The sequence below is a fragment of the Crassostrea angulata genome, chromosome 1 (genome assembly GCF_025612915.1).
Source record: "Crassostrea angulata isolate pt1a10 chromosome 1, ASM2561291v2, whole genome shotgun sequence".
Lineage (NCBI taxonomy): Eukaryota > Metazoa > Mollusca > Bivalvia > Ostreida > Ostreidae > Magallana > Magallana angulata.
In genome coordinates, this window is record NC_069111.1 from 48,475,377 (window position 1) to 48,487,023 (window position 11,647).

General features: G+C 35.5%; 1 protein-coding gene across 7 annotated transcripts; it reads right to left on the reverse strand.

The window, feature by feature from the left end:
• Positions 1–1,438: 1,438 nt before the first annotated feature.
• Positions 1,439–10,323, reverse strand: LOC128178360 (uncharacterized). 7 transcript variants are annotated; one of them, XM_052845493.1, is made up of 3 exons: positions 10,133–10,323; positions 9,376–9,428; positions 1,439–4,847 (listed from the first exon to the last, which is right to left on the reverse strand). In XM_052845493.1, the coding sequence occupies exons 1-3, from the start codon at positions 10,224–10,226 to the stop codon at positions 2,853–2,855; spliced, it is 2,142 nt and encodes a 713-aa protein (XP_052701453.1). In that variant the 5' UTR covers positions 10,227–10,323; the 3' UTR covers positions 1,439–2,852. The 7 variants fall into 7 exon arrangements, with proteins under 7 accessions (XP_052701453.1, XP_052701464.1, XP_052701491.1 ...); XM_052845504.1 differs by lacking the exon at positions 10,133–10,323 and adding an exon at positions 9,648–10,103; XM_052845531.1 differs by lacking the exon at positions 9,376–9,428 and having other exon boundaries at positions 10,133–10,258.
• Positions 10,324–11,647: the final 1,324 nt, after the last annotated feature.

Below are 11,647 nucleotides of genomic sequence, written 5' to 3' on the forward strand. Positions count from 1 at the left end.
TTTGTTGTATATTCGGACTTGAATTGAGAATATTTCAAATCTTGAGCAATTTGAAATATTTTGCAATAAATATATATGCATGGCTAGAGCTGTCTCTTTAACAGAACAAAAAGAGCCAACCAAGTAGCTTTGGGTGTTGACTTTTCTTGTTCTTTACTAGGGTACATGTACACCCATCGACTTACTCATTACAACACTTCGTGGAGAGTTTTGGTAGTCCCTGTTCATACGTTTGTTAACAGCAATATTATATGTCGATAATAGCAGAACAAATGCATTCAATCATACAAGTTTCGAACATGAAGAAAATTTATTTCTACTTCCAAGTAGAATTGAAAGCACAACATGCGAGAGAAAGCGGCATCAAAATACAAATGTATAAAGAGTATCATAATTTTACCTGTAGAAAAATACAGCACCTTACAATCATGAAAAAAACTTGTATATGGAACATTTTTTCTTTAAAAAACCTCCAATACCTGCATAAATCTGCTATAAAAGTATATGACAAAATATATATATATATATATTCCTTCTTAGAAAGATTTTTTTTTCAAATAATGAAACAAAATTGTCAGCACTCTATTACCCTGCCCACTTACAAAAATCAACAATAATGAATAAAGACAAAACAGAATTCTCAAAAGAAATGAGAAAACATTCATAGCAAAAGAGATAGATAGTACCTAATAGTAGAGTTTGAGTAATACGATTACAAATTTCACAAAGGCAATATTTACCGGTAATTCACAGGTTTTTTTTAGCACACAGATAAATTACAATGATCATCAAAGTTATGGGAAACATACCAGCATATTAGCAAAAAAAAGACAGATATGATCCAATAGCAGAGATTAGCGTCACAAATCCATTACATCATAAAGGTTAAAATTACCGTTATTCACAATTTTTCAGCACACAGATATAATTGTACATCCGTGTATATCCCTAGATATAGTTACTTTGTGTATTTACTTACACATGTCACACTAAAAATATTGAAGAATTATTAATAAAAAAAAATAGTTTTAGTCATATGGAAAATAAAATTGAAACAACTTCTTTTGTCCAATTGCTAAGTCAAGCAGTTAAGCAATAACATTTTTGGTAACTCCTCTTGCCATTGCATGATTTCGTATAACATTGCACAAAGCGTAAAAAAGTAACTAAAATATTAACGCCAGCCACCGCTTTTAATTAGAAATATGAATCTTTTAAATACTAGTAGGTATCATTTCTCTTTAATCCTGGAATTGATTTCCTACAAGTCCCATAACAACAAGCATTTTTCCTGGTTGTTGTTTATATATATATATATATATATATATATATATATATATATATATATATATATATATATATATATATATATATATATATATATATATATATATATATATATATATATATATATAATCCAAAATAAGTAAAGTATATATATATATTTTCGAGATTGGCAAGGAGCGGGTTGTTGTCATGGTAACTGGTGTGCATAAAAATCAAACTACATGTGAATCCCATTAAAAGTGAAAGGATATATATTAGGACGGTTTCTGACCCAATTAAACTCATATGATGATTGTCGACAATGAAGGTCATGTGATCATTTCATAGACTATCAAAAGTTGTGGGAGAATGTGTTTGGACAGCTTGAATAGATTAAGGTAAGTCTGGCGATACAGGTCATTTGGACCCTATTGATGGATTAAGGGTAAATAAACACAGCGTGTTGAAGAATGTTCAAACTTTTGTAGATCCAAACACACTCAAATAAGCAGTTTTTTAAATATTGCATAGAGAGGGGGTAAACGACTCTCAAGCGTCGACACTTTAGAATATACATGTATACGGTTCTTAGGACACAGAAAAAAATTGCATTGCTTGTGGGGATCATACGATTACCCTGTACACGATAGGCAAAGAATATCAAGTATACCGGTCTCTGGTTGCATTGAAAGGAAAAAAATACAAAACTACAAACTTGTAAAAGATGTAAATAAATACATAATTATACGTATTTTACAAACAAAAAGCATGAAAACGTATATAATATGAACCATGAACCATGAAACCCCAAAAATAAATTCACGAACGTGCATGAAAGCGACAACTGTGAAAAGTAGCATCAAACATGTGAAGAGGAAAACATAATTTTGCATGCAACAGCATAACGAGTGAATGAACTTATTCAATGTAAATAAAGCAGGACAATATGCATTGCATTACACTATAGTTCAATAAACAGATCTCTAAAACTTCATCAATACAGATCATTAGGTACGTATTCCACTGAGACCACAATAATGTTGACTAGTGATAAACAAAATGTGGGAAAATGTATAAACTTACAATGGATTTTTGTTTCATATAAAATTGACATCAATGCAATTCATATAGAAACTGTATTCAACTAAACAAAATTTTAGATATAATGTAAAATTCGATCATTTGTTCATTCTTTTTTCCCATTACATGCTCTCATATGACATTGTATTCAAAACCTTAAAGGTGTAATACTCAAAAGTGTGTGTGTGTGTGCACGCCACGTGTGGATATATCACAGACAGTTCATTTTCTGGGATCTTGGGATAGACCGAATACACTGGTTTGATTATTCCATATCTACTTCAGCTCATCCATTACTGTATTTTTTGTTATGATCTATGTAATAGGATTATTCATCTCTCCAGGCCAGGGAATTCATCACTGAATCGCATCGATCTTTCTCTGCATAATTTCCACGACTGAATAACTATTAAACCAGTGAAACAGAAACTGATCCGTGCAGTTTCCCGGCCCGATTCCCTCTTGACGTGTTTACTTATGGCCAGGCCGTTGAGTATGGATGATGATTAGACACAATAGCAATATAACCGCCGTATCCTATCGCCGTGGTCAATACAAGAAGACTGGTTGCCGTAAGCGTTTGTTCGCAATATGGTCCCTAATATTTTAATGTCGTTAGCGGCTCTGTAATCAATCCTTGCTTCAAATAACGCGTTGCCGGGTTCTGTGTGTAAACTGATGAGAAAGCGGGTCGCGCTTTCCACTTTCCAAAAGTATCCCCGTAATGAAAAAGCACGCTCTTGGGATAAATCCCTCTGCATATCGGGGAATATGAGCGAGGCGTGCCGAATGGATTTGTATTCCACTTTGGCACACTTCGATCGCACTTCCTTCAGAATGTCGTTAATTTTATTGACAACAAAACGCGCCGCAGTCTGAATTCTTTCGTCGGAGGTCGGAACTCTGACGGAGGAATAACATGGACAGAAGACGTCTGATATCCGCGCCTCCGCACAACTTCGAGAAGAAGGAATCTCTCTGAACAAACTAATCTCATGCGGAATCATACCGTCTTCGTTAGGTGTAACTACAGGTTGTTTCTCGTAGTTTGCATAGAGAATGTCTTTTAACATCAAAAACACATCATGGTTGGTTGTTAGTCGCTCTGTGTTAATTTTCATATTCTTGGCAATATGTGGGTATTTTTCAGTCAAACGTTTCGGTAATGCAATTGACATCAAAGGTAAAAGGTTAGAAACCCTGCCGATATCCGTATTTTGAATTTCACTGTATCTTGGACCATGGTCACTAAAAAACAAAAGCACTGCATTGTCTAACTTTCCGGATTCTTTAAGCCACTTAAACAGGTCACGAATGTCACCGTCAGCCAGTTCCACCATGTTGAAAAAATCATGGGCTAACTCGTTAATCCATGAAAATGCGAATTTTCTCGTGTTTCCATAGGTCTCAATAAATTTCTTGTAATAATTCATAAGGATTTTATACCTCTTTTCATTTCCAAAACACAGCGCAGAAACTTTCCGAAGTGGTATATTATGACTCTGTAGAAATTGGAAACTTTTGTCCAAAGCTAAGTAAGACGGTCGAACCTGATCCATCGCTTGAACTAATGGCTGCGAGTAATGCATAGAGGGTTGATCAGTAAATCCCTTAAATGTGGCCACTTTGTACCAATCTTCAACAAAAACGTTGACTGCACCATGTTCAGAAAAATTCTTGAAAATGAAAGGCAATTTGTGAACAGGTGGCACTGGTGAAGTATTGTCTGAAATCAACCCGGTCAGAAGAGGGTTCAGATTGGGAAAGGAGCTATCACCCAAACGTGTGTGTCCGGTGAAAACGTAGGCACCTAAATTCTGACGAAGATATTTCATGGTTTTGGGTAGTTTCCTTTCGGCAATGAGTCGGGAAACAGAGTCTAAACCAAATGCGATCACACTTAGCCTGTCCAGGGATTCGTTGACTAATTTCTTTGATTTTAAAATGGGTTTTGCATCTATATTGAAATGCAGATTATTGTAGACGCGGTTCTTTTGATTGTTGAAACATTCGACATGAACGAAATCTCCATCGAGGTATGTAGGTTTCGTGTATAAATGTTTTTCAGAAAACACAAACTCTGTCTCCGACTTTCTATGAATATATCTATAATGGCACTGAATATCGTGTAATCCCGAGAGCCCAACGGCAGAATTGTTTAACGTCAGTTTCCCGGATGACGTCACATAAAATATATTCAACCAACCCTCACATGGCAATGGTTGCTGAGACCAGAACTGGTCGCTAATTGATTTGTCATAAATGTCAAACACCGGAATAAGACACGGAGCGTGAACATTTCTGTTTCGAAAAACTTGGAAGACGGGCATGTATATCAGCATATTTATGTACGTTAATCCGACGATGGCTAAAATGGCCAAAAATACCCTTCCTTGACATGTCCCAAAGAGGAAGCGCGAGACTTTCCTCCGAGAGTTACAGATCATAATCGGCGTGATTAGATAATCCCTCATTACCGCCATCCTTGTGTTCTTCAATATCTGCAACGAAATAAGGACAGGTTAATCATTTGCCTCTTTAAATATATAGATATTGACAATGAAATCCCGGGTTTAAACGCAAAACAAACCATGCTACGATTCCTATTTTGGTTCGGCTGAAGCAGCTCAATAATGTTGTGATCGCGAACTGGGAAATGAATGTCAAATAAAGTAAATAATGCATAATGCCATGCGCGACAAATACCCAAACAGTTTAAATCGATTTCTAAGTGACCCATGCAATATTTCTGAAAATAATAAATCTTAAATTTTTGAACTGTGAAATTGTTAATTACTTTGAAAGATTTCGAAATGTGATCGAGTTACATACTCGTTCGCTAGGGCACGTGGAGAGCGATTATCTGTAATTGGAGTGTCGCCTCGTATTGCTTTTGTACAGATGAGTACTAAGTTTTTTGTTGGGTAAACAATCAGGATTGGTGCGTTTTAGACACGAATTTACGGGGCAAACACGGCGTTCAATTAGATAATCAATGAAAGCAGTTCTTTAGACAAGTGGACACAGGCATGGAAAGACCTTTAAACGAAATCTTTCCAATATTTGAAATTAGCTCTCAACGATTCCTTTGTCCACTGCGCGTTTCCAGCTCGGCTTATCTCTTTCATAAGGATGAATGGAGTGTTTGAGGCGAATATAGCAGCAGCACGCTGGGCTAGTTCACAGCAGATAAATAACAGAAATCTACAGAGGCTATCCTCTACCAAAAAAGTGTACATCTCTTTTCTTAATCGTCTCATATCCATAAGATTGACAGTCACACAAACCATTTTTCTGATTTCGCAATCAGAGCCCTATTTCGTGAACTCGGGAATACTCAAAGGAATGGTCGATATCCAACTTCAAAAATTGTTGTTGTTTACACTAGCTTAAAAGTATGCGTTGGATATTAAATCAGTTCATAGTTTTAATACATGATAGATAAATGCATCGCTCTAAAATAATTCAAAGGGAGTACTAAACTGATATTAAACAGATATCTTATTCGAAATTCCACAGTACCGCGTATTTTGTGAGGGAGACACAAAATGGGCTAATTGAAATGAGTGTGTGTCAGTGTGAGTGTGTGAGAGAGAGAGAGAGAGAGAGAGAGAGAGAGAGAGAGAGGCTTTACCGTGCTCTCCTTTCCAGTTCTGTCTTGAATATAGCGACCAAAATCAAAAACAAACAATGATCCACGCGGGCTTTAATCCTAGCACTCATTAAAAGCGTATAATTGTTAAGACTATTATTGGGGGAATTATGGTTCTAGTAAGACAGAGTTGACCCACGTGGACACCTTATCCGCTCTGCTTTCTATGTATGTATACAAATAATACACAGCTAGAAGAACGCATAAGATGCCCCTGTGGCTGACCGTTAAAAATCAAGGGTTGGAAAAGACTTAAACGGCATGGGATTTCGTTACTCTGGCTAACAAAACAAGGATTATCTTGTTAAAGAATCAGGGGTCTGGAAAGTCAAAAGAAATTGTAATAGGATCCGGTTTTTGTGCAATAATTGTACTTCTCTATCGGAGTTGTTAAAATCTCTATCGGCTTTACAGAAAAAAATATAAATTATACTTTTTCCTCTGAATGGTCTACCCTGAGCTTAATTGGCGCTAGTTGTCAGGTTAATTTCTATGGAAGTAGTCTTTACACAGTTTATAGAACACGATTAAACCTGAGAGCCAACAACAAAAGGTATTAACGTCTAAACCCTGCACTTAATTTGAGGATCATCCCTATGATAATTATCTCTAGCATCTGAATTGGGAGATGTTCCCTAAGATTTCACATCAAATGAAGATCTTGATAACAATTTTTTTTTAATCATTGAAAATCAAGATATGATAAAAGAGTGTACCTGACATACCGGAGAAATATTGCTATAATAATACATGCATGCAAAAATCTGTTTTATTATTGAAAAACAAAATTATCTGTTCATAATGAAGAGTGAAATGCAGTAACATTATATTGGATTTGTATAGTTTAGAACTTGGTGAGCGTATTTAAAAATAGCCAAACAAACAAACAATTTAAGAGCTAGAACATCTTCCCAAGTCAAAGGTTTCTGATCCGCTCTGTTACTCACAAACCTACTCCCACGCCCTGGGTTTGCGAGTAGCGAAGCGGACAAGAAACTCTTAAAGATGGTGTCAGAATCGATCTCATAATTACGACATGCTTTGTTTCCAAACGAACCACTTTTTACGAGTGTTATGTAAGCATGCAAAACGAAGAATCGCAGTGCAATATGGATCAAGTATTACATTGAATATGGATCAAGTATTACATTGAATATGGATCAAGTATTACATTGAATATGGATCAAGTATTACATTGAATATGGATCAAGTATTACATTGAATATGGATCAAGTATTACATTGAATATGGATCAAGTATTACATTGATAGATCAATATGGATCAAGTATTACATCGATAGATCAATATGGATCAAGTATTACATTGATAGATCAATCAAATACAGTGCAATATGGATCAAGTATTACATTGATAGATCAATCAAATACAGTGCAATATGGATCAAGTATTACATTGATAGATCAATCAAATACAGTGCAATATGGATCAAGTATTACATTGATAGATCAATATGGATCAAGTATTACATTGATAGATCAATCAAATACAGTGCAATATGGATCAAGTATTACATTGATAGATCAATATGGATCAAGTATTACATTGATAGATCAATATGGATCAAGTATTACATTGATAGATCAATATGGATCAAGTATTACATCGATAGATCAATATGGATCAAGTATTACATCGATAGATCAATATGGATCAAGTATTACATTGATAGATCAATATGGATCAAGTATTACATTGATAGATCAATATGGATCAAGTATTACATTGATAGATCAATCAAATACAGCGCATAAAATGTCAATATGGATCAAGTATTACATTGATAGATCAATCAAATACAGCGCATAAAATGTCAAAAATGCAAGCGACTGTATAGTTCATCAATCTCGAATTTCAACAAAATGTGCTGCCTCCGAAACCACAAGCTAGTTTCTATGCATACATACTGTTAATGTACATTGTAAAGCCCCATTATCTTTGTTTATACGTGTACTTACAAAGGATGAAGTAAAATGCGACACATAGTATCTTAATACCAAATTCAAATTTTGGAATTTCTATTTGCATGTACTTAACCATTTTTATAGAGAGAGAGAGAGAGAGAGAGAGAGAGAGAGAGAGAGAGAGAGAGAGAGAGAGAGAGAGAGAGAGAGAGAGAAACCCTTACATAAGATAAAACAATCACATGGGATATACATACATCTATTTATGGTTGGACTTCATTTTCATTCGAATCGTGTATCACGCGTGTCACGTGACATATATATCGGTCCGCGTGTTCGACAGGACTGTGTCTGTCTGTGGAGAAAGCTTTACGTCGGTAACGAGTTTCAGGTGTGCAACCGGGTGTAACGAAATCGAAGAGTTTATATACTTGTGTGTCGGTGCCTATTTACGAGCGGTGTTCAGCTTTAATTGGGGCGATTCTGGTTACAATGTACATACAATGTCACTTGATATTTAACGCCCATTCTATTAATATTTATTTATTAATAAGACAGGGTCACAATCCAGAACGAAATTCGCTGTTCCAGGGTTGTACAAAATCACCGATAATGCGCCCACCATTACATTAAAAAGACGACACATGCACTAACACTAATCAAGGTGAATCGTTTTTCTTCAGTCTCATTTGTAAATAATTGAAATCATTGTAGATTTTCAATAATTCGTTGGATAAAAGCGAGTCGCTGACATACCGCAATGTTTCGGGATATCATGCTTTTAAAGGTTGTGAGACATTAGCTTCTTATTAAATACATGAGAGTATGGGTAAGCTTTCAAAGATCAAACATTACCTTGGTGAGACTTTTTGAGTAATAGACAGGGACCTTTGCATGAATCCGTCTCTTTTTTCTTCTTAAAATGTGATTACATATATCTTTAAAGAACGAGAAATGTTATACTTGCGGGACGAAATCAAATGAAGACTGCTATGAAAACGTTCTTACATGTTTACAAATGCCCGTGCGTTTTTATAGGAGTAATTGACCACAATTAAACTAATTACCAACCCCTGTTAGTTATTGTGTTTGTAAAGCTGTTATAAGAAACAGGTTTAAACAAGTTGTAAGGAAAATAACGTACATCTAAGTTTTTCTGTTTGCGAAATCCAGATAAATGTACGATATAACTTTACACACACCAAGTTCACTGATCGTTGAATGAGGTCAATGTTCTTCAAACATATGTCTTATCACAGTTTTATTATTAACATATCAAAATATCATAACCAAGACGCAATAAAATCGGAAGGGGGCACTTTTTTTAGCATGTGTTCCCGCCCCCTATAACTCCACCCCCCCCCCAACCCCCCGGACACGATTACAGCGATAATTATCATTATATTTGAAAACCTGACCAAAAAAATGTATTAATGACAAAATATAGTACTTACAGTTGTAGGAAAATGCACGCACAAATTTATAATATTATCGGTTCCATTGCATTCTAGAACAGAGAGGAAACTTCAATTAATTATGACGTCGCCTACACCTGGCTAGAGGGACACTCTCTAGTCAAGGATACAAATCGAATTACCCTGATGACCGAAACATAGCAGACAATGCAAGACGATGATGGCAAATCTGTTGTTTTAATGAAATATGAGAATAACTGAATTAGTCGAATTAATATTGTCGAAAATTGAACTGGTAAAATGCAAATTACCTATATATCGATACCAAACGCAATTCACTGTTATTGTACCAAATTATCAAATATGACCAACATGGGAACATACTGTTTTAAACACACTATCCCGCCCTTTCATTTCATAGATAAAGTTATAATCTATACATGGTTGCTAATTGGGGGGTTTTTTTTGGTTTTTTTTAACGAAAGCTGTAGCGACAGATAATAAGTCAATTTCACAGCATATGAAGGCGACAGATGTATCCTGAAAAGTTACAGATAAAAAAAAAGTATCGCTAACCTGTTGTTTATATAAATACCTGTGAATTTTTAATGGCAAATGGCTTATCAAATCACGGAACATAATAATAGTAATGAAAAATAAAGAATTTGAAATACAGACAATATATTACAGAAGTGGTGAATCGGAAAATAACTTTGTCACCTTATAATACACATAATAATCAACAAAACTTTGACGAATTGAGTTTTGACAAGACGTACATACTTTTTTACATTACCTGTGTGTGTTGACAAGATCCAACGTCCAAAATAGTGATAAACCAACTGAAAACACGTTCCTGGGGTTTCCAGGGCTGGTTCACTTGGTTTCATTTGTATACAGGATTGGTGACAGAAAAAGTTTAAATACTGCGCAGACCGTTCACCGTGGAATCGCACTTTAAAAAATTACGCTTTTTGAAAAGTTTTTGCACACATGGGTCGAGGCATCTTCGCTAGCCAAGAGTAACGATCCGCTCCTCATCAAATATTACGTTGATTTTTGATGGCTTTTTTTTTTTGGGGGGGGGGGGGGGGTGGAGAGACAATCCGAAGCCTACTTTCCGTAATTTTACTGTGTAGATTTCATAAGTTTGAATTTTCTAGGAGGGTGACCGGACCCCCCAACCCCACTCGCTCTAGATCATCGCATGGAGATCTGGATTTAAACAGAGTGCATGGAGGGGCGGTGACATCATCGCCCTAAAATTTAGGTGTCCCCACCACCACTCCCTTTATTATCAATCTGCGGTGGGGTTTTCAGATTCATAGCAAGGGTTTTAAAGAAACATTTAAACTGACAATTTTTGGAAGATTGTCGAATTTTTTAAATATTTTACATGTCAAGATGTTGGAGTAGGTCTGCCCCCTCTTTTAAAAGCGTGCCTGTTTTTGCCTGTTTGTGGACGCGTAGGAATGTCTTTAACAAAGTTTTTATCTTTATAGGTACATGTAAACGTACGGCAATGAGACATTGTCTCCCTTTGTCTGTTAAAAACAAACATACATGTAAGTAGTGATCTCATCAGAATTTAGGCATATGTAGAACCCCCTAGAAAAATATCTAGATCCGAACATGTTGTGATATCCATAATTGTTTTTTTATGAAAATATAATATATATGACACATGACGTTATATAGTTAAGTCCGACGCTAATTAAAAGCAGTAAGCAAATTTTGTGTTTTCAGAAATTAGGAACATTTTGTTGTCGATAATATCTTCGTAGAATAGATTTTGTCAAATAATCCAATGGAAACATGAATTGAAATATTTTGTTTAATCTTGTTTCATGTATTATATAAAAGGAAAACACAAAGCAGTTACACGAAAAGCGCAACACCCATTGTTTGTTGACTTCACTTATCATAGGCGTCGGAGCCGAGAAAAAAATTTGGATAAGTAATTTATTTTTCATTTGGAAGAAAAGGTATACTCCCCCCCCCCCCCCCCCCCCCGGATTAGGATGTTGATGATTTTGGGAATTACTTTTTTCGCAATTTTTCTGAGGATTAGTCTAGCCCCCCCCCCCCCCACTTTCAATTTGCTTCCGACGTCAGTGCTTATTGAGCTGATACAGTTTTCATAATAGTTCGATACTTTGGTTCTGATGTGCTTTAAAATGACAAAAGCTTTATCATACAAACAAACATATATTATCATCCACAATTCTTTTTTGATTACAATTTCATTTTGTAACAAGCAGATTTATTGATTCGTTTGAAGAGCATTTGTATAGTGTTTGCCTACTACGAG

What these genes read in the sequence shown, in the direction of transcription:
- LOC128178360 (XM_052845486.1), bottom strand. Translation starts at nt 5,086, where the DNA reads ATGGGTCACTTAGAAATCGATTTAAACTGTTTGGGTATTTGTCGCGCA. An exon ending in AAAATAGGAATCGTAGCATG is followed by an intron (nt 4,848 to 4,936) that starts GTTTGTTTTGCG and finishes ATTTCGTTGCAG; the next exon opens with ATATTGAAGAACACAAGGAT.